Genomic DNA, 24,708 nt, shown 5'->3' on the forward strand with positions numbered 1-24,708 from the left:
CATCATTTTTCAACTGTTTAAAAATGAAATTCTAGTGTATATACAACAAAACTAGAACTTGAAAACATTTCTGGAGGTTTTTTTGTCATAATCTTTTAGGATAGGATAATTTGACAAAATACATATTTATTCATAGAATATATATAGCTTTGATTTATTAACTTCACTTTTGAGGATTTTTTCCTAAGAAAATAAAAATATTAAAGAAAACACACAATTGTGATGATGCAATTTTATATTTCTAATTGGTTATGACCAGCAACAATTGAAAATAATTAGACAGCAGTAGGAAAAATATTACATAAGCAATTCTAGGTTTACATGGTGTAACAGTATATCATCAATAAAATATTAGAATAAAGACCATGAGAAAATGCAAATTTCTCATGTAAATTTCATTTTAAAACTGTTAAAAATTAAGATTCAGAATTAGGCACTCTAGTAAAATTCATGGGAAATGATATTTATTTAAAACAAAGAATAAAAGGCAGTACACAAAAATGATAATAGGACAGAGTGGTGAAATTTGGAGGATTTTATTCTCTTTATTCCAAATGTTTTGTAACATTATATTACTTTAGTAACAGTAAAATATAAAAGCTTTCATAGGATGTATGGATGTGATGGATAAAACACATGAAAATAAAAATATCAAATGTTTTAAAATTTAATAAATAGAAAATACAAATTTTTTTTTAAATTTTTTTTAACGTTTACTTATTTTTGAGACAGAGAGAGACAGAGCATGAACGGGGGAGGGTCAGAGAGAGGGAGACACAGAATCTGAAACAGGCTCCAGGCTCTAAGCTGTCAGCACAGAGCCCGACGCGCGGCTTGAACTCACGGACCGCGAGATCATGACCTGAGCCGACGTCAGCGGCTTAACCGACTGAGCCACCCAGGCGCCCCGAAAATACAAATTTAAAGAACATAGCATTTTGATAAACTGACAAGGATTTTAAAAATGATGGTGTGTGATGTTGCAGAGAACGTGTGAAAACAAGCAAAATTTTTTTACACCATTGATACAAGTTTGATATAAGTGCATTGTTATAACATCTTGGGTAACTCTATATATACTTCAAAAAAGTAAAAACATTTTTCAAAAATAAAAATTATTGAGAAATTCCACTTCTAGAAATTTATCTTAAAAATACCATATGATTTCACTCATGTGGAATTTAAGAAACAAAACACAGGATCATAGGGGAAAAAAGAGAGAGCAGAAAATCAAGAAACAGACTTTTAACAATGGAAAACAAACTCATGGTTACCAGAGGGCCAGTGGATGAGGTAACAGATTAAGCAGCGTTCTTCTTGTGATGAGCACCGAGTGTTGTATGAAAGTGTTGAACCAACAAATTGTATACCAGAAGCTCATATTACGTTGTATGTTAATTAATTGGAATTTAAATAAAAAATTAAAAAACGGGACCTATGTACACAGTTGTATACATAAGCTAGAGTATGTTAAACTGTATTATATGATAAAGAAATAAAACTAAATTAATTTCATGTTGGTCAATAGGAAATTGGTTAGTTAAGTCATGAATATACATATAATAGAAAACTATCCAGTTACTAAACTTTATGAAAGAAGGATGCCCTAATTATAATGTTGAGTAAGAAAAATAAGATTACAAAATAACATATTTCTATCTTTTAAGAGGGTATTATTTTACTCTTGTGTACTCTGTGCTTAGTACAGTGCCCGAAATAAACATCATGATGAATATATATCCATTTATATATATTTGCATATATGTATTAATATAAGTATATATAAATATTTTACAAGTGCTATCTCTAGGTGGATTTATACATTACCTTTAATTTCTTCTTTATACTTTCATTTATTTTTTGACTTTTTATAAATAGCTATCACCTTGATAAAAAGTGATAAAAAAGGTACAGTAATTTTAAAAATTATCTCTAGTAACAAAAAAGGGTGAACATAAAGTATGATTCATATAATGTATCTGACACACAAAAATAACCAACTGGCAAAAATATATCATGTTTAAGCCTTTCATTTACTAGTCTAAATAAAATCCAATACTCTCATTATACACTATCAGAATCATGCTTATGAATTTGTGCTAGTTGAAAATCTGCCATTAACTAGTTGTTAGACCTTGGGCAAGTTACTTAATCCTTGTGTGCCTCATTTTCCTACCAGGGAATGGTAATGATGTTAATATCAACTCAGAATTTTTGTGATATTAATTAATATTGAAAAAGTTGTGGCCGTCACATAGTAAGTGCTCAATGAATGTTAACCATCATTTGTATTAGATTAGGTCAATTGACAGCTGAGAAAGACTCTAGGAGAAATGGCTTTGTCAGCTAGTAGTAAACATAGATGGAGCTATGTTCACAGATAACAATCAACTCCCACTTTCCCCAAATGTCAGTATTACAGAGGCAAAGTTGTTATCGCTGCTCTTGCTGTGTCCAAAAAGCTTTCAGCTTTCATGCATGATAGATTTGCACTTACCTCCTTTCATTTTAAGTTAATTTTACTTGTGTAATTCAGATAACATTCTGAGTAAGAGAAATGTATGTATTGAGGGGGAGGAATTAGAGACCAGAGAACAGGAGTAATAGTGTGATTTCTCTGTACCTGGAAACCACCCTGACTAGAGAAGTTCTTGATTTTTATTGTGCAAGAGATAGACTGAACCTGGGTCCTTATTACAACATGCAAACTACATGACATCTTAAAATAAGGATAATGTTTTTCAAATCTTTCTTGTGTTGTGTCAAGGCTATGGGGCATGACACATAACAGATAGATATGACCAGCTTATTATTTTAGGCAGGTACTAATGGATATAGACGAGGATAATTACTCTTGACAGCACATAAAAATATTTACTGTATCATATGTTCTGCTGGAAATATTATTTGGAGTATGACATTGTTGTATTATGTATGAAATGTGTAAGTTTCCTATCTACATACACATGCACACAAACATACAGTACTATTACAAAGGAATGGCAAAATTAAATATCTGAGATGCAACAAGTGATTTAGATGGCACTTCTAAAAGTATAATTACATTTCATATTCATAAAGATAACCTTAAACTATAAAGTACTAAAATACCCTCTTATATTACAGCAAAATTTAGTATTATGTCTAACATAGGCTTGCTTTTAAGAGATTTTAAAAATTCACTTATGGCATTAATGACCAATAGTTAAAAATAATACAGACTATCTAATCATATAAGGCATTTGTGTTTGTGATTCTTATTTAAGATATGTTGCAAACTTAATGCCACACATTCATAGAATTTACTTTGTTTTTATTCAATTTATTGTTTTGTACACCTTAGCCCAGAAATAGAGATAATAAAGTTTTAATGCAAATCAGTTATATACTTACATAAATAAAAATATACATGGATGTTTATAATACTTAAATTGTTCATTTTATATCTATCCTCTTAGTACAATTAAAATAAATCTGTCACATCTTGTTGTTACATCTATTCCAGTTTTACATGAGTTGTTTTTTAGACCGACTCTTCTAATCCTTCTTTGAAAGATTTTGTAGTACCCAAAGGCAGTACTCTCAAGTAATTACTTTACTGTGTAATGTTTCTACCAAAGGCACTAAAAAAAGTCTTCAAAAAGTAGCCGTGATTTGCATCCCAGTAGTTAAACTAATAGAGTCAATATAAATTCATCTTGAATTTCAACTATTTATAAAAGATAATCCAATGCTTCTTTTAGAAGCTTTTGTAGCTCCTTTGGATAATTTGAAAGAATCATTTAGTCATTACCTTTTTGTGAGAGGAATTCTAAAAACACTTTTATATCCACTCTTACCCGTTTTGTTTTATAGCCATACAGTGTGGCAACCCAGGAACAACAGCCAATGGAAAAGTCTTTCGGATTGATGGCACAACGTTTTCCAGTTCAGTTATTTATTCTTGTATGGAGGGGTATATCCTTTCTGGACCTTCAGTTAGACAGTGCACAGCCAATGGAACATGGTCTGGAAGCTTGCCTAACTGTACAAGTAAGTTTCTTCTCATTAGTTTAAACTATCACTAGTTATGTGAAACATATTTGAGGATATAAATGTGTATGTGTGTGTTTTGTATTTAATCAAACCATGCCAGGTTGTGAATATTGGTATTTGTCTTCCAGAGTAAAAGGGGGTAGTAGTGTTATAGTTAGAATGTGCACCAGTGACTTCAAGTATCAGTTGGCTTACCAAGGTACTGCACTGGCAGAGGAAAGAGGAATCAAAGAACATCAATGCTGTTAATTATAATTTAACCGTTCTTTAAGGATAGTGATGAATTATCAGCTGTAATTGAGATTAAATATACAAAGGAAGCAATTGTATTTTGTCTGTCTAATGCACATCAATAACTGACTTGGTTTTAAAATTTCTAAATGAAGAACATGTTGTTTCTGGGGCTCAAAAAGCTATTGGGCTTTTGTCAAACGTAGGGTTGCGAAGGTCAGTAGTTGCTCTCGACAGTGTCAGTGGTGGAGCAGCCCTGGACTGACCTAATAATTCGCAGAAATCTAACTGAGGAGACAGGCTTTATACTGTGTGTGGGCCAATGACCCATTCCCTTTCCTTTAAAAGTGTAGCTCTTTTGTGAGTATTTGCATTTCCTGAATGACTGGTTCAGATGAATCATCCCAGAGGAGGATGCCATCAAAGCCATGTCATGACCTCCTGTGATAGGAGACAGTTGCTTGTAGTTACTATCTTGCCTACAAAGATTGTGTGTGCAGTGACAGGGCTGTTGAGGTGCCTTGTGTGTATAGTGTCTCTTCAAAGGTGAAGGGAGACTATGGCTAGGAGACTATTGAAATGACCACCGAATAGAACACATTAGCCACATCTATAATAGCAAAACGTTTTCCAGTTGTTCATTCGAGTCAGTAAAAAGTAATATCCCTGGCCCTATGTCAGCCCCAGGCATTGTTCCATCTAATCTTTGGATAATTCTTTACCTGCCCTTGGGCAGGTCCTCACAGACTCATCAGTATTTTGCTGAATACTCAGGGAGTTCTCTTCCTACATCTCTCTTCTTTCTGTGCATGTCCTTTCTGGTACTGTCTCACAAACTCTATCCATTTTGCTCTCTCCGGGCTCTTAGATCCATCTCTTCAACACAGGGAGTCTGCCTGGGGTCCTCCCCTCTGTGCCAAAGCCTGGAAGTTCTTCTCTAAAGGCAATTCTACTCTAAAGGCAATCATAGGACTCATCTCCTTTGTTTTCTGTCTCTCAAGGATCACGGTGCTTCTGTGCTTTCCTGCCTGATGAAACCTGGTTTTTGTTTCGTGTGTGTGTGTGTGTGTGTGTGTGTGTGTGTGTGTGTGTGTGTGTTTTCTTTTCTTCTGGTTGTTTCAAATGGAGAATAAAAATACGTTCCCCCTGATTTCTCCACTTTGAAGGAAAGAAATCCTTCTGTTTACCTTGAAAAAGTAGCATTTTTTGTGATACTGAAAAATATAACAATTAACAAATATGATTTACTATTTCCATACTATATTATCCCATTTGAGTCTTTAGAACTGTACCCTGGTGTCTTTTAAATATCAGCTCAAATGGGGGTGCCTGTTGGCTCAGTCGGTTAAGCGTCCGACTTTGGCTCAGGTCATGATCTCGCGGTCTGTGAGTTCGAGCCCCGTGTTGGGATCTGTGCTGGCAGCTCAGAGGCTGGAGTCTGTTTCAGAGTCTGTGTCTCCCTCTCTCTCTGACTCTCCCCCATTCATGCTCTGTCTCTCTCTGTCTCAAAAATAAATAAAAACGTTAAGAAAAAAAAATTTAAATATCAGTTCAAATGACACATTTGCCAAAGCCTTCTCAAGACACTTCCTCATATCCCTTTTAGCTAGAAGTGATCTCTTCATGGTGTATAACTTTTTTTTTTCTAATGGAAATTACTTTTAAAGCTGAACAGTTAACTTTATAGGGCAGTAGTAACCAGGTCTGTTTATCTCAGTGACTTTCTAGAGTGGAGCACAGAACCTAATATATGAATGATTAAGTACTTAGTTGTTCACTAACTGAAATATCTAATTTTCATTTTAACTATTAGTATACACAATTTACCATTTCACTCCATTTTAAAATGTTTACAGAAAGGACTTGTAATTTTGCAGATAACATGGCACATAGTTTCTGGAAGATAGTATGTGTTTAATATACAGTTATCAAAAAGATGAAAAAATGAGTATATTCACAGTAAAGGAAATTTGTTGAGTAACACATCTTTTGTTTTCCACACAATGAATAACAATTTAATTTCATCATAGATAAATACCTAAGTCTCTTATTTAAGTTGTTTTCCAATTTTAGTAAGGATAAATAAACATATCCCAATATTTGAGACCGAAAATTGCACCTAATTGGATCATTTTCATTTTTCTTTAAATTTTTAAATCAAATTAAAAATCACCTAATTCAAGACAGATTGGTTATAAATAGTATATCAAAAATATGAAGAAAGTTTCTTTCCTTATGTCAGTTATTCAAGGAGAAATGTGTTAAATAAGGTATTTCAAGCACTAGCTTTTAAATGATGAATTGCTATTAAATTAAAAACAGAATTTGTAACAGTTGACTTACTTTATAGGCAAAAAAGTGACAACATCCCAGTAGCAATCCAAACCAAAAGCAAAAAGAAAAATATCCCTAAAAAAGGAGCACAGAGAGAGGTTTCAGTGGAAATTAAAATAGGCTAAGCTTCTATAAAGAATCTAACATACTGATAATATATGTGGTAATAAAACTGAATTAAAGCAACTGTCTCGGATTTCATCTCATTAATTTACAGTGGAAGTTAATTTAAATATATGATTGATAGAACCACGTAATTTTGTATCTGGAAGAGATTGCATCATAGACTTACATGTGTAGATCAGGAAACTGAGGCACCAAATCATTTAACTGACTTATTGTCTATTGTCAGAGTTCACTGCTAAACAGTTATTTCTGCCACACACATGGATGGAATTTTCCATTAAATGCAATTATTTTATATATAAATATACACACACATATGTGTATACATATGTATGTATGTGTATACATATGTATGTATGTGTATACATATGTATGTATGTACATACATACATATCAGAAAGGTTAAATTCAAATAAATATTTTAATAAATTTTGATTTAATATAATTGCCTTTTTTTATAATTGCCTTTTGTAGACATCATTTTTTAGCATGTATGCACAATACTTAAATGTAAATTTGAAATGAATTAAGTTACATATGAGGAAAATTTAAAGTGCCTGAATTAAATTTCCAAACCAAAGCACTGGCAGCATTTCTTGGCAAACCCACCTAAACAAAACAAAACTTTCCTTTCTTTCCCCAAATGGTTATTATTTTTACTCATAAAGAATAATATCTATTATTGAGTGTTTGCCAGTGGTTAGGATTTGTGCTAAGTGCTTTTATACAAATCCTCTCCTTTATTTCTAATAACAAATCTATGAAATATATACTATTATCCTTTCTATTTCACATTTGAAGATATGGTATCTTACAGAGAAAACACAGCTGTATTCCTCATGGTAACACAACTAGCATATGCAGGATCTAAGATTTAAAATCAAATCTATTTGACTCAAGAAGCAGTTTTCTCAGGTTCACTTCATTCTCTCCTTTTGTATTTTTCCTCCTTTTTTTTTTCACTTTATTTTCTATCTTCACTAGAATAGCCAAACATATTTGCATAGTATAAATATAAGACATTACTTAGAATGCATATGGAATTGTTTCATTAATTTATGGCCTATTCTCTATTTTTTTTTTTCAATTCCTCTGCACTTACCATTTTGAGTTCTACAGGAGCATATTATTTGTTAATGAGTTGACTACTTATAAGATTTGTTTTTTTCAATGATACTTTCTGCTTAAAATCACAATTTCCTCTATATACCTTGTCAATAATTTTGTTGTGTGTTTCAAGATGAATGTCCAAACATACAGTACAAATATACATAAATAATAAATCTGCAAATCTTGCAAGAGATGAAATATTTTGATGAGTTGAGTCAAAGGAAATGAATCAGGCTACTGTTGAATCACATACACAATCATTGGCAAAGTGGATCTGCTAGAATTGGAACAATATCAGCTGAAAGATATAAAATCAACAAGACAGATGTTATGATAAATGTTTCAATATAGGGTGATTCAAACATAAAATAATTAATAGGGTCCCTTGAAGAAATTAACAAAACCCTTAAAATATAGGGGAATGAATTATCCATTTACAATGATGTGGTGAAAGTAAAGTGAAAAGAATTCAATTCTATTTGGATTTTTTTCTACCTTTTTTAAAATAAAATTTTGGTCACTCTAAGTGGGTTTTTTTCCTGGGCTCGTTATCCTTAGGAAACTAGTTCCTCCTATCTAGTAAAAATCAGGGTAGTGATCTAATTTTTAAAATATAATTTTATTTTTCAACTTACAGCAGGATATATTTTATCTAAAAATGCAGAATTGTGGCTATGTACGGTAATTGGACTACTTATGGATTCAGTTAATAAAAGTAATTTATACAAAGCCTATTATATTGAGGTACTGTCCCAGGAACTGAGAATACAAAGTCCAGTAAGTAAGGTTTGTGGGCTCTAATATTTCATAGGTCTGTGAAGAAGCATTGATATTCCAAGCACTTTCGCCCTTTGAGAATTTTCCACCATGGTGATTTGCATATGTACCTTTCATTTGCTTGATTGGCTAATACACACACACACACACACACACACACACACACACACACACATTCCTTTTCTGTCCTTAAAAGAACCACAGTCCAATCACATGGGTAGATTTGCCTTGTTCATTTTAATGATTTTTGGAAACACTTTTGGAATAAACATAATTTAATAATAATGGTAATGTCCCCACACTGTCTCTTTCACATCTAACCAGAGTAGAAATGTAGTAAAGACGTAAAATTTCCCTTACAAAAATTCTCCTAATACCTGCTAATATTCAGCCTGCTTAAGATTATAAATGAATTGAGAAATTGCATATTTAATTAATCTTTCTCTAAAATCATGCCTCATGAAAAGAACTCTTCCGTCTTCTCCAGACAGGTACTTATCCAGAACCCACTACCAGTTCTGGAGTGTGAAACTTCCCCCAAATAACTAGTTTTGTCTTGGGTAGGTAAAAGAATATATCATGAGATCAAGGTCATGCATCTAAATATCATGCACACTTTTGCTGATAAATTATGTTAAGAAACATCCATGAAACTAAACCAAGCTGAAAGGAAAAGAATATTTGCCATAATACTAAGAAGCTTATAAAAGTACTCTGATTATAAAATTTGATGATGTTTTTTTCTGTGATGTTCAAAATGAGAAAAAAAAAGCTAAAAACTGGGCGACTGGGTGGCTCAATCAGTTAAGTGTCCAACCCTTGATTTTGACACAGGTCATGATCTAACGGTTCGTGAGTTTGAACCTCTCATCGGGCTCTGCACTGACAGTGTGGAGCCTGCTTTGGGATTCTCTCTCTCCTTCTCTCTCTGCCCCTCCCTTGCTCACATGTAAACACACTCTCTCTCTCAAAATAAAATAAATACACCTAAAAAAAGAGCTAAAAACTAAGCACAAGCAAATACTCATTAAAAAATGAAACAGGATCCTTACAGAGCCACCTTTGATACCTAAAGCACATAGTGCACATAATATTTTGGGAAGAAGATACAATCTGCACCAGGACAGGGCTTGTCAAGTAAAGTAAGGATTGGCTTTAAGTGCTAAGAAGAAATAAAGTCAATTGTTTCTTGGAATTTTTTTAACCCACTAAGACTCCTTCCAAAATGATTAATGTCCTGTATCTGGCAGGTCTTGTCGTTTGGGCCAAGGACAGCATACTCAATCAGATCCAGTGATAAATGAACCTCAGGCTTTTGTTCCAAATAACCAGGGCAGAAATGGTCCTTACTGGATCTTTGTTACTAAACTGAGAACTCTCAAAGATTTTGCTTTCTTTTTTTTTTTTTTTTTTTTTTGGTAAAGAACAGGTCAGGGATATGAGGCTACTCTCACATAGGAGAAAACTGGAGGAGGTATCACAGCATCAAACGGCGTAAAGTGAAGCTAAAAAGTCATCTAAATCTCAAGGAGAGAGAACTATTTCTGAGTGTAGTGGTTCTCAAACATGGGTGATTTTGCTTCCCAGAGCATATTTGGCAATGTCTGGAGATGTTTTTCGGCTGTCATAGTGCAGGTGAATGAAGTACACTATAAGTATCTAGCAGGGAGAGGTCAATGCTAAACATTCTCAAAGCATAAAGCAACCCCCTACAATAAAGAATTAGTTGCTACCGAATATCAATAGTGCTGAGCTTGAAGTTGAGAAAATCTACCACTGAAATCTAAAAAGGAAACCAATGTTTCAATTGCAAGATTATATAAAATCAGAAGTGTTATCAGAGAAATGACCACCTTTGTGGAACTTCATTCTGCTATGGTAGAACCTTTTCTTGGCTTGAAACCTGGAACAGTACGTGCCTGAGCAAGAATGTCCATTGCTGCATTGTCTCTAATAGAAAAACAGTGACACAGGGCTCAGTCGGTTAAGTGTCTGACTTTGGCTCAGGTCATGGTCTCACGGTTCGTGGGTTCAAGCCCCATGTCAGGCTCTGTGCCAACAGCTCAGAGCCTGGAGTCTGCTTCGGGTTCTGTGTCTCCCTCTCTTTCTGTCCCTCCCCCACTCATGCTCTGTCTCTCAAAAATAAATAAACATTGAAAACAAAATTAAAAAAGAAAAGGAGTAACATAACTCAACCATCAAGGTTTGGTTACACAAATTATATTTTATGTATATCCATGAAAGGGAATATAAGTGTAATTAATGTGATCCTAAGTTATTTAAAAATACGTATGTCTATTTCTCACTTAGGAAGTTAAAAGAGAAAGTAGCTTTGAAGTGGCACAGACTAGAATCATCACAATTGTTTTACTTTTAGCATAGATATCATGTACTTAGATTTATCATAAATGATGCAAGTGGGCCTCAATTACATGATAGAAACTAATGAGAAAAAAATCCTCCCACAAAAGCCAATTCAAACCTTTAAAACATTGTATTTTTTTTGAGAATTTGATCTAATCATTTCTTACATATCATTCACATATTTATTCTTTAAAAAATATTTACTTAATCTCTTTTTAATAAGTTATATACTAGACTAGGCCCTGAAAATACAACAATGTAGAAAATAGACAAAATAATTGTCTTCATGAAGTTATTGGGGTGTGTGTGTGTGTGTGTGTGTGTGTGTGTGTGTGTGTGTTGTGGTTTTGGAGTGGTGGACGTCCAGAGATGACAGCCAAGAAAGAATTCTTGAAATGTCTTCGGTGTAAAAGGGTGATTTTATTAAAGCACATGGGACAGGACCCGTGAGCGGGATTTGCTGCACTGGGTTGTGGAGTAACTGGTTACATATCATGGAGTTGGGAAGGGAAAGGCAAAAGGGAGGCCTCTAGAAGGACTTTCGTATGCTAAAGAGGACTTCTAAGTTACCTGAGGCCTTACTGTTGTCAAGCTAAGGTTGTTTTCCCCTCTAGGAAGGCATTAACATTAAGATAGTAGGGGGCTCCTGGAGAAATGTTATATTCTGTATTTGCCTTGATATTTGTCAGTGGGCTGCAGGTTATAAAGAAATTTAATTTTACCTCCCATTCTTGGCTTTGTTCCCCACATCACTGTGGAGGGGAGGGTGATATTGGGACACCAGGAAACTGAGTCTGTATGTTTCTGGAGATTAGGCTATTGATAAGATTGCCTTTTTCTTGTCATTTACCAAGATGTTTGTAAACTGATGGAGACTCATGTCCTCCTTGACTGTGATTTCTATCAGGTAACCATTTGATTTCTCCTCTTAGCTTTAGGGCAGTCAGGAATGTCTGAGGAATGCCACACAAATCCCACTTGCGGCGGGCGGGGGGGCAGGCATTGCCGGCTTGTGCTTTGCCCTCAGCTTGCCTTATGCCCCCTCATCATGGGTACATGTGCCCTGTGTGCTTAGGGGATTTGGTGACTTTTGAAGAGATTTTTCTTGAAAGAAAGCCCAGCATCCCATTGTCATGAACTGATGTCTTTGAATTTTAGGGCAAAGCCCCACATAGCCACTATTCTAAGGCTTTGCCTGGAAAGACCAAAAGCCTCTTTTTTGTTGCTAGAAACAAACTAGTGGCAAATGAAAAGACTGTTGCTATTGGAAACTGCCTCTTTGATGGGCCTTTGCTTCACTAGAAAGCCACCAACAATTCCTTGTGAAGCCCTTGTTGTCAGGCATTTCATCATGAGGCTGCCACATATGCAAACTCTTTCTTGGTGCCTCTTTGTAAAATAAGTCCTCTGTCCTCTCTTTCAGTAGCTGTACCTCAGCTTGTGGGCCTTAGGACCAGGTTAGCTGTTCTTTCTTGCCAGGCTTCTATTTCAATCTGTAAAGTGCTACCTAGAAAATAACAACAGCATATATGTGTGCTCTTTAACGTCCCACTTCTTAATTGGAATGTAGGTTTAAAATTTAGGGGTGTGTGTGTGTGTGTGTGTGTGTGTGTGTGTATACATATATATATGTGTGTGTGTGTATATATGTATACACACACACACATATATATGTATACACACACACATATGTATACACATATGTATACATATATGTCATAATAATATGACAGAAATATACATATATGTATGTATATATATGTATACACACACACACATATATATATGTATACACACACACACACACACACACACACACACATATATATATATATATATATATATAGGTATGTATACATACACACCCAGATGGTAAAAGGAAACAAAATAAATCAAAGGCTTATACTCACTTTTATATAGTTGTAAATTTTGAAACAAAACTGAAATTTTGAAATGATATTCCTGGTAAATAACCAGGATTTGATTTCCTATTCAACTCAGTTGCATAATTTTAAAAATCGTTTCCTGTACAATTATTAAAAGAACAAAAATTATCCTATATATGCAAAACTCTTAGTAGGATCAGACAGAAACTCTCACTGGGTGTGATTTAGCAAACTGTCCCCAGGGCTCCTAGGATTATCAGGTGAAGTGCAGTGAACATTGTTCTTTAATTTAAATGCCATTAGTCACGGTCTTAAAACTTCTTTGGCTTAGTGGATTAGAATAATATGACAGAAATCTTGACATTCATAATATTTAATGGTAAATTAAGAAATACAATGTAATTGAAGTGCTATTAAGGTCTTCCATGCCTTAATCTGCTTTTAGTCTTTGACCCTAGACCTCCAAAATACTTCTTTAATCTTGTCACCCATCCTGGTGACAATGATTATGTGATCAGGGAATCTTTGCTGAAGAATTAATTAAAAGTAAAAATGAAAGAATATAACCCCGGTTTACCTGATGAAATTATTTACCCTTTTATGAACCAAACGATTTGGGGTGCCTGGGTGGCTCAGTGCTTAAGCCTTTCCAACTTCCACTCAGGTCGTAATCTCACCTCTTGTGAGTTTGAGCCCCATGTTGGGCTCTGTGCTGACAGCTCAGAGCCTGGGATTCTGTGTCTCCCTCTCTCTCTGCTCCTCCCTCACTTGCACTCTGTCTCTCTCTCTCTCAAAAATAAATCAACTTTGAAAGTACAAAATTATCTCTGAGCAAAAAGATTTAAAGGGGGAAAAAAAAAGAAAAGATAGTAAAAGCCAAGTAACCCCATGTTTTTTTTTTTAAATCTTTAGAAAAGACAGTGTAACCTTGTATTTTCCTTTTTCTCTTATCTGTCAGAAAGCTTTTAGATAATTCCTTGCCCAAATCAAGCTCAAACCACCTACCACAAAACAGCAAACGCCATTGTCACTTATATATAATCTCTGTTATGCCTTGTTATTAAATATCATATTTCAAATTATTTCACCTTTTCTCTGTTGTCTTAGTCTTTCTGAAAGATTTTGGGTGGCATTATAAATGATAATGTTATATATGTAAACAGAGCCAGCTTTATGGACTAATACAATTGATAGAACCTCATGATGGGGTTTTGGGGTGATGGGGGTTCGTTGGGTTTAGAGCTGATGGCCAAGAAAGAATTCTTGAAGACACCTTTGGTGATTTTATTAAAGCACAGGGACAGTACTGTGGGCAGGAAGAGCTGCACTGGAGTTATGACAGGTAACTCATTATGTACCCTCAGGGTAGGAGAAGGTCAAGGATAATGTCTGGAAGGTATTTTGGAAACAAGGTTTCCAGGACCTTGAGGGGCTTGCTGTTGCTAGGGAAACACCATTTGTTACCGTTTAGTAAAACCTCAGTCATGAGACCCTTCGGATGTGTATCAGGGGCCATAAATTTGGAGGATAATTGCCAGCATATATCTTGGGGAAGCTGAGGTAAAGGAAGTTTCCAAAGGAATTTTTATATGTTAAAGTAGATTGGGGTCAGTATAAGGTTAAACCAAGATTCCCTTCTACCCCTAGCAAAGTTTCCTCATCCAGGCAGCTGAGCTCCCAGAGGGGGTCAGGATAAGGTTAAACCAAGATTCCCTTCTACCCCTAGCAAAGTGTCCTCATCTAGGCAGCTGAGCTCCTAGAGGGAGGTCACTCTGCCAGTTTCAAGGACTTGTTAGTGGGCTGTAGGCGCTATGCCCATGCTTCTCCATCACCTCATGTTCCAAAGGGTCCTGTGCTGAGGTTTAATGCTCTGTGATGGCTGCCTTAAAATTCTTAATTTCAACTTTAAATTTGTACTTTGTAACTGAGGTCTATTGGGACAATGGAGTATGTGCTGAGGGTTTGGAGCCTCTGCTCATGCACGGTCTGCCTCTCTGCCTCCCTGTCTTCCTAGGATGGGTTATAGGCCACGTGCTCCCTACCATGTTGTGCCCCTGGCCTTGCCTGACCTCCCCATTCCCACTCCTACTCGGGGGACACTGGTGTGCTCTCCCCAGTCAGTCCATAGCATCATCAGCAGAGGGAGGCTCACATTGCAATTGTCTTCCATCCCTTTGTGGGGCCCTGAGTGCAAGCATGAAACAGGTAGGGGGTGAGTATATTTGCAGTCTTAGCACAGGGCAGGACAGCAGCTACCCCTCCCTTGGCTGGCAACGACAAGGCGTATTTAGTAAGAACTTGACGCAAGCCTCTCATTCACCCCAAATCCAGAAAGCGAATGCCTTCCAGAGTGGAGGTGGCAATTTCTTGGAGGTCATTCTTTCACTTGAGTTGGCAGTGAGTTGGTGAAAATGGTAAATTGATTTCTCTGTCCCTAGCGATGGTAGTTTCATTGCCACAAACCAAGTGTCCTGTCCTGCATGTGATAGATTCACATTGATGTCTTTTTTTGCATCTAGCGTTGTTTTAATTAAAAACGATTATAATATCCAGCTGAGTGACACTAGGCAGAAAATATGCTCTCAGTCCAGTCAGCCTGATAAGTTGGAGATTCCAATTGCTATATGTGGAAATATGTAGATTTCAAATATTATATTAGAAATCCTGATTCTAGGGGTGCCTGGGTGGCTCAGTTGGCTAAGCTTCTGTCTTCTGTTCAGGTCATGATCTCGCAATTTGTGGGTTTATGCCCTGCGTCAGGCTCTGTGCTGACAGCTCAGAACCTGGAGCCTTCTTTGGATTCTGTGTCTCCCTCCTTCTCTGCCTCTCCCCCACTTATGCTCTCTCTCTCTCTCAAAAATAAATCAATGTTAAATTTTTTTTAAAAAGAAATCCTGTTTCTATAGGATGACTTCTACTTGATCACCTAACGCAGATTAAAAGAGGTTAACTGAATCAGTGTTCCTTACAGTATAATAGTACATTAACCTAGCCTTTTCAGAGTCCAAATGCAGTTTCTAGCCACATGCATAGAATCTGTAATAGGCATAGCTGATCATAATCAAGAGTTGCCAGCGTGTGGCTTAAATATGCTTATGTTTTGTGATTAAATATGAATATGGTAACCAAATTTCCTTCATATATATTAAGTGTGCCATATGCTTACTACTTCTCTCCATTAAATACGTGGCACATTAACCATCTGCTCTTCTCATCCAATACTGATAGTCATCAGTTGTGGAGACCCAGGTATACCAGCCAATGGACTGAGATATGGAGATGATTATGTGGTTGGACAAAATGTTTCTTACATGTGCCAGCCAGGCTACACAATGGAATTCAACGGTTCCAGAATTAGGACTTGTACAACTAATGGCACATGGAGTGGAATAATGCCAACTTGTAGAGGTAGGATAATTTCTCCAATATTTGTAAGGGATAACCCCCATGTATTTACTTTTTAACATGCCATTTTAAGTTTAAAAAGCGTTTTTCTATTATTTCACTGTTTTCTGATACTAAAAATTGCTGCAGTTTTTATTTTAAAACCAGGTAGATAATAACATATAGGATTTTAAAATGATATTTCAAGAAAGATATTATATCTTATCGTGAGCAATGACAATGAACTGTAATGCAACGAAAACAACAAAAGAGTCATGTTCTCTGATATGCATTCACTATCATCATTTATATTGAGGGGAATATTTAAAACATTCTTAATAAATTAGAATTTTAATTTGATGATCCACTTGGGCCAAGTAATTCAAAGATGGGAGGAAAACTTTCTATAACTTGAGAATAATCATACTGAATTATAAAACTAACTTTTCATAAAGAAAGAATCATGTTTCTTAAAAGGATGCAATCTATAATTAATCTTTTAGTTACTGTAGGCATACATTTGCTACTTTAATGCTGTGTATTTAATGCTGGAAATATTTTTATAATTTTTTGCCAATTTTTATGATTACTTATGTAATACTGCAGATGTCATGCCAGACAATTCCTATTGTTTCATAATAATACTGAGATTTCTCATTCAGGTGTCTTTCTAAACATCTGTGAATTCACAGTTTAACAAAAAGGATAAATTCAACATGTGTATCTTTCTTAATTACACACATTATCTTGTGTGTATTCTTGATTATCTGTTTCTGAATCAGATCACTATCTACAGTTAACATTTGAAAATATATGAATATTTTATATTTTAGAAGTTATTTCATACATGATTAATTGAATCTGATAATGGGAATGTTATATAACTCAAAAAATATCATATATGATGCAAGTCATAAAAATCCAGTTATTTCTCATTTTTGGATTTTGCATTGGTTACCCCCCTTTTTCCCTTCACCTCTGTCACATTATCCTACCCGTTTCTGCTTGAAGCCAACTTAAAACAAATTTTAGGAGCACGTGGGTGGCTCAGTAGGTTAAGCTTCTGACTTCGACTCAGGTCATGGTCTCATGGTTTGAGAATTTAAGCTCCTAAATTTGGGCTCCTCTCTTGTCTCTTTCTCCCTCTCTGTCCCTCCCCTACTTGTGCTCTCATCTCACTTTCTCTCTCTCTCTCAAAAATAAGTAAACATTAAAAAAAAACCCAAATTTAAAAATTAATGTTTAAACATTTAATAATTTATTTTAAAACCCTACAGTAAAGTTTTTAAAAAGTTTATTCATTTATTTTGAGACAGAGAGAGAGAGAGAGAGAGAGAGCAAGTGGGGAGGGGCAGAGAGAGAGAAAAGAAGAGAGAAGGAGAAAGGGCGAAAGGGCGCCATCAGCACTGAGCCTGACATGGGGCTTGAACTCACATGAGTGTTGGGAAGGGGCAGAGAGAGGGAGAGAGAATCCCAAGCAGGCTCCACACTGCCAGCACAGATCCTGATGTGGGGCTCAAACTCACGAACCATGAGATCGTGACCTGAGCTGAAATCAAGAGTTGGATGCTTAACTGACTGAGCCACGAAGGTGCCCCACAGTAAATTTTAACATATGAATTTAAGTGGTTAATAGAACCAATTTGGATATTTTAATGAGATACATAATCTAGGTTTCTTTTGCAAATGTCACAGAATTACTTGCAAATTCTTTGCTACAATGTTGACACTATATATAGCCAAACAGCCCAGATCTTCAGTCTGTCTAAAGGTCATTGGAAAATAATCTTATATAAAACCAATAATTTATCACTTACAGTATACTGAATGGTCACCCTCTATTTGCTTCCCTTAGATGTCAGGCAGCTCTTTATTTTGTAAGAGTATCTCTGACAACCAGTAGCCATTATGTTGCCAAGAAATAGTCACATTCTAGAAGGATTAATTCCAGGGATGTTCAGGACTACTACTAGGAGAATAAAACATGTCACACCATATTGTCCTCCAAAAGGTTAAATTAGCACATATGCTTCTTCTAATGATTTTTTTTTTTTACACCCAGGATATTTCAACAGCTGTGTCTAATCGCTTTTAATGTAATTGCAGCTGTTACCTGCTCAACTCCTCCCCAGATCTCTAATGGAAGGTTGGAAGGAACAAATTTTGACTGGGGCTTTAGTATTAGCTACATCTGTTCTCCAGGCTATGAACTATCCTTTCCTGCTGTTTTGACCTGTGTAGGGAATGGTACCTGGAGTGGGGAAGTACCACAGTGCTTACGTAAGTATAATTTCTATATTTGAAATTATATTTTCTTCTTTTCACTCTCGTAGAGCTCCTTCACTTAGGACAGCTGTTACTTAAAATTTTCAGATTTTGCTAGAAGAAAAATGAGCTTGTTAAAGCTCATTTCAAGGTATAATAAAATTCAATAGAAAATCATATTTACCAGTGTAGCTACATTTCCTATCATCCAACTCTTGTGTTCTTTCTGCTCTGACTCTAAATATTAGGCTGAACTACTTTGTTTTCAAATTTGTTTAAAAAAAAAGTTACTACTCAAAATAAAGTCCCTTTAAGATGAATTCTACCCCTGGAAAAGTATTCTTATTTATGTCCAGTTTGTCTCAACTGAACACTCTCATTTACTCCCAAATTTCTTTCCACAGTAAATCCTTGTCACTCTACATGGTCATTCAAATCAAGTTCTTATGATGGTATTTGTCATGATAATGATTGCGATTATACATCTAAAATGACTAGAGTAGGGGCACCTGGGGGGCTCAGTCGGTTGGGTGTCCGACTTTGGCTCAGGTCATGATCTCACGGTTTGTGAGTTCGAGACCCACGTCGGGCTCTGTGCTGACAGCTCAGAGCCTGGATCCTGCTTCGAATTCTGTGTCTCCCTCTCTCTCTGCTCCTCCCCTGCTCATGCTCTGTCTCTCTCTCTCTCTCTCAAAAATAAAGAAAAACATTAAAAAAAAAATAAAATGATTAGGGTAAGCATGGAGATGAGGGATTATTATGATTTTCTTACAGAGGTTACTTTACAATATATATTCCAGCAAGTGTCACTTTGAAATTAATTTGGAAGATCGCAAGACAAAATAAAACTCAGCGTTGTGTTTTACACAAATTATTGTAGTACGTGACATGTGCAGTGTTCATTCTGAGGTGTCCAGTGCTATCCTGTTCCTAGTCTTCCCTTCCTCCTTCCTTCTCTTCATGAGGTAAAGCATCACCACCCCTCAACCCCCATCCTCATGGCCTTGAAAGTTAAGCAGATCTAACTGACGAGACGAAACTGCTTGGAACCCTCCAGTCTTCTCTCATTCACAGTGGAAACCATATTGTTTAAAGGCTAACGTGCTTTTTTTTCTTCTTTCCTCCTGACCTCATCGTATCCTACAATCCCCAACACTTCTAGGTTGATGTCATGATGTCACACAAATTGTCACTTAAAATTCTGATATATGCTAAGGATCAACTTAGAAAAGACTAGTGTGTTCTAAATAAGACTAGATATTCTATGGCTATCTTACAACAGATAAGGACAAGGAGATTTACAGAGATGAGTTTATGGTAAAGTTTGTTTGATATGACTGGGAAAATCTCAATCAAGAAGTTATTTTGATAGAATATTTTATTTTTAGTTCTCTTAAAATGAAAATAATAATGCACTACCTACAACTGACATTGAATTATAACTATCCATATATAATAGGGTTAACTGTGTCCAAATTGCTTGACATATATTATTTCTACTGCACATAACAGAACTCCTAGTAAGTATGTTTACTCATGACATTTTAGTTAATAATGACTTGGGCTCAGAGAGGTGAATCAAATTGTAAGGACACTGTGTGACTGTATCATCATTTAAGGCACCAGCTACATGTTTTTATGGCCTACAGTTGCACTGCTACTAATTGGAAGACTATGAATGCCAGTTCAGAGAAGGTAGACTAAAGAGACAATGCTCTTATCCATTGAATAGCCAAACACATTCATCTAGGGACTTTATAGAAGGGAAAGTCTTTTGTCTTTATTTTCACTCAAAGTATGTCCTTTGATCTTAAAGTTTACGTCATTGCGAACTGAACCCTTCTGAAAATCAATCCTGTTGATTTAAGCCTCTAAGCTGGACACCAATAGGTTGTTTGGTTTTAGTACATGAAAGTCCACAGATAGAAAACAACAGAATAATAACACAGTGGGGGGGGGTGGCTAGGGAGCAGGAGTGAGGAGTTTATGTGGTTGCGTCTCCCTCTTTTGTTGAATAAAGGTAAGTTTCTGAGATGAATGACTCAGCAGAAATATGCAAGACAAACTCTTCAGAAGTAGGTTACGAAATAACTTGGCAATAGAAATGATTGCTAAGGTGAAAAGCTCACTGGTAATCTCTGCTGAAGAAATAGCTGTTGACTTCAACATGTGCTAAAGTTACAAAGATTAATAAGACGAAGACCCTGGCCTTTAGGATTTGATGCTATATTGCTAGAAGTGCTTAGAAGCCAACTAGCACAAAGATTCACAATATCCAGGAAATGTTGAAAATTAAAGCAAAGCACAGTAAACAAATGTTTACCTGTTGCTTTACTCTGACAATTTCCCCTAAATTTATGTTGTTGAATATTTATTTAATAATTACTTTTACTTCTGTTTTAAAAAGAAAAAAAAAAAGAAGTTCCTAAAAAAGAGGTTTGATGGGGCGCCTGGGTGGCGCAGTCGGTTAAGCGTCCGACTTCAGCCAGGTCACGATCTCGCGGTCCGTGAGTTCGAGCCCCGCGTCAGGCTCTGGGCTGATGGCTCAGAGCCTGGAGCCTGTTTCCGATTCTGTGTCTCCCTCTCTCTCTGCCCCTCCCCCGTTCATGCTCTGTCTCTCTCTGTCCCAAAAATAAATAAACGTTGAAAAAAAAATTAAAAAAAAAAAAAGAGGTTTGAAAATTCAGGTTTCTCCTGGAGTCTTGAATTTCAGGAAACAGCTTTCTTTGAACACTGAGCTAAAACTAAAGTGTTCTGTTTTTAGGGTATTTATCCATTCCTATTTGCCTGGAGCGTTCCTAGGTGATTCCTGTTGTTCTGGTAGATGTCCTACCCAGTTAAAGGTCCCCGTTCAGCCTCAAAAACATCTTTGGTTTGGATAATGCACCATTTTAAGGGAGTGTTTATACTGAAAAATATTTGGATGTTACCGTTTGTTTGCCTTATAGGAAATAAGCTTTCGGTGCTACATCTGCAAATTTAAAAACCAAGTACAGTTAAAAATCATTAAAATGGAAAATGTATGTTATGTATTTTCTACTACAATGAAAACTTGAAAGCCTGTGATATCTTTGCCTCCATTCTGCATGCTCACTCTGCCCCAGCGTCACTGGCCTTAGGCTTCCTTCACATGCTAGACATACTCCAGCATAGGGCTTTGGCAACACTGTTTCCTCTAGCTGGAATGCTCTCCCTTGGGGTATCGGCATGGCTGCCTGCTTCCTTTCCTCCAAATCTTCCTTCAATGACAGACACCCTGGTCACCTTGTTTAAAACCTACACTTTATCTCTCACCATCTATCACATCCACAAATTACTTGGTCCAAATCTCCTTCCTCCACACTGTTTCTCCACAGACGACTCCCTGCCTTCCCACATACCATCTTTTTTACTTACTATGTTTATTTTTTTGTTTGCTTCCCTCACAAATGCATAAACTCCACAAGGGAAGGAATCTTATTTTGTTGACTGATAAATCCAAGTACGTAAAACTTAGAATAAGTTCTTTTAGTTGTTGGGAATTATATGACGGACACAATAATCCATTCAATTTGTTTAGAAACTCTGCCAGGATGGTATTTTCAATAGTTGTTGTGGAATTTTGAGATTCCTTGGTTTTGTATAGATTTGGACTGTACGGGGCTTCTTTACTCTTTAAAAGACACTCAAAAATCCCCCACAATGCTTCGAAGAGGAAGACAACAAAATACTGGGATATGTCCTCTGAGTGTTCAACAGAGTACAGCAGAACAAAGAAGTGTACCTGTTATATGCATATAAAAAGAAAGAACAATCCGGAGAGTACAGCCTAGACCACTGGTTCCTTCCAACAGAACTATCTGCGAATCACATGCCTTTTCAGAAGTATGCGCCAACTCTGCAAACGATTTGTACAACGATGTGGTTTGATTCTGGTCAATACAAAACAACAACAAAACCACAAAAAATTCTATAGTTCCTTAGGTGGTCTCCTAGGTGGAAAACATCTCAATCAGACTATTTTTAAACATATCATGCTGAGTCATACATTCAATATATATCACATAGAAGCTAAAAAAATTTCTGTGGGGCACATGAACGTGAATAACCTGTCACTATAGTTCAATAACCCAGTTATTTTCATCATTTTTCTAAACTGTTGCTCTGATGAATCCTAAATCTTTGTTATAATTTTCTTTTCATTTCCAGCAAAATTTTGCGGTGACCCTGGTATTCCTGCCCAAGGAAAAAGAGAAGGCAAAAGTTTCATATACCAGTCAGAGGTTTCTTTTAGCTGCAATTCTCCCTTCATATTAGTGGGATCAAGTACCAGAATATGTCAAGCAGATGGCACTTGGAGTGGTTCGTCACCTCACTGCATAGGTAATATTAATCAAAGGTTGATTATTCTTAGTAATTTTGGAATTATTGGATACTAGTTACATTGAATAAATTAGGGGTGACTACATATGAAAAATAAATGTAAAATACAGAAGCAATTAGAAGGCGTTGAAAATGAACACAGTTAAAACATATGATGTTATATTTAGCATTTAAAACTTCCTGAAGATACACTCAAAATAATTTCTTGTTTATCAGTAAAATGAGAAAGAAAAAAACCACTCAGATTAATAGAAGTAAGTACTAGCATTTTTGTATACATATTTTGTATACATTTTTACAGTTAATTTATCTTATTCAAACGACACGAAACTTGCTCCAAAAATTTTAAAAAGGGACACCGATTTCAAAATGGCTTTAAGCACATTTCTGTAATCTTAAATTAAATGCCACATTTGGTAAACCAACCAAATAATCTGTCATACAAACTAGCCAGTTTAGAGACTACTAGTGCTACCATTTTTATATCTGAATCTCCTATAGGTGTCCATGAAAAATGAAAATAACTAAGCCTGTTTCTGGAAAAACTCTTGCTTCTTGAGGGGAATATTATGCTACCTAGATTATAATTTAGCAAAGTCCCTAAACAAATGTTTTATGCATGTGCTCTTCTTTCATAGCCTTCATTTTTCCTTCACTTTTCATCCACAGTCAGTTGGATGTCAAGTGCTTCTATGTTAGAAGGGTTCAAAGTTCAAGAACTGCAAAATTCATGTAAAATGCAGTGTACCTGAATTCTTGCTTTAAGATTAGCAGACTTCTGTCCCTGGAGAGATGCTATTAGATTTATACTCTTTATTATTACCCCTGGTCCTTTCATTGAGCCCCAGATCACTCAAAATTGTTTTGTATGAGAGGAATATAGATTAGATATAATTATAATTTTTAAAGGAATATTACGTTTATAATCTTTATTTTAGAACCTACGCGGACCTCGTGTGAAAATCCAGGAGTCCCAAGGCACGGGTCTCAGAATAATACATTTGGATTTCAAGTGAGTACTTTAAATAAATATTTCTATGTATTATAAAACTAGATCAAAAGGCTTCTTCGATTCATGCACATATAATCCTGTTGGCACAAACAGAAAAACATCATGCTTATAGCTGTATTCATAAACATAAAAAGGTAAATGGCAGAAAAAGCATGAACGTAGAAGGAGATTAGGAGAAGAAAAATATGGTTTAAGAAAATAGTGTAAGTGATCATGAGGATAAAATAAAAGAAACATTGAAGATAGCTGTGAGCATAAGAAAAATCGACAGTAGTACCTAAGAAAGGGGTAAATGAAAATAAGTGAGGGGGTAAATGAGTAAATTCTAAAGGATGATGTAGAGGAGTGAGGAAAAGTAAAGATAAAAGATGTTAAAGAGCGAATCTATAAAAATGTGGTTATTCAATAAAGCAACTAGACTAAAATATGTTTCTCTTAAAATATGCATATAATACCTAACTATTTTTAAATGTTTTCACTGCTATGGGAAATGTCTGAGAAAATAATTTAACCTATATTTAGCCACATAGTTGGTTTGTTACGTTGGAATTCTTTAGCATGCCCAGTCTTGTGTGGCTGACTTTCTTATTTTCTCTTTTTCCAGTTTAGATTTTATGTAGAGATTCAGCAGGTTTTTCATTACAGAGGCCTAACAGGAGCCAAAGTGCATAGTGACTCCACAAGGAAATAGCCAATATACATATTACCCAATTGCCTTGTGTTTCGGGGTTTTCTAAATTGTACTATTTTGTGTGAAGCTCAGTGGGAACCTGAAAAACATCCATTTCTAAAGGAAGTACTCATCAAAGTTGCCATATTTTT

General features: G+C 35.7%; 1 protein-coding gene across 6 annotated transcripts in view; it reads left to right on the top strand.

Moving 5' to 3' along the window:
• The window catches only part of CSMD3 (CUB and Sushi multiple domains 3), a 1,255,667-nt gene that overhangs the window by 1,193,363 nt on the left and 37,596 nt on the right, over positions 1-24,708 (top strand). For all 6 annotated transcript variants that reach the window (XM_045453867.1, XM_045453870.1, XM_045453869.1 and 3 more), the window contains 5 exons: positions 3,856-4,032; positions 16,092-16,271; positions 18,354-18,527; positions 22,701-22,874; positions 23,813-23,886. In XM_045453867.1, the coding sequence (XP_045309823.1) occupies positions 3,856-4,032; positions 16,092-16,271; positions 18,354-18,527; positions 22,701-22,874; positions 23,813-23,886 (779 nt within the window). The remainder of the gene's footprint in view (positions 1-3,855; positions 4,033-16,091; positions 16,272-18,353; positions 18,528-22,700; positions 22,875-23,812; positions 23,887-24,708) is intronic.

This window comes from Leopardus geoffroyi, chromosome C3, assembly GCF_018350155.1.
Source record: "Leopardus geoffroyi isolate Oge1 chromosome C3, O.geoffroyi_Oge1_pat1.0, whole genome shotgun sequence".
Taxonomy (NCBI): Eukaryota; Metazoa; Chordata; class Mammalia; order Carnivora; family Felidae; genus Leopardus; species Leopardus geoffroyi.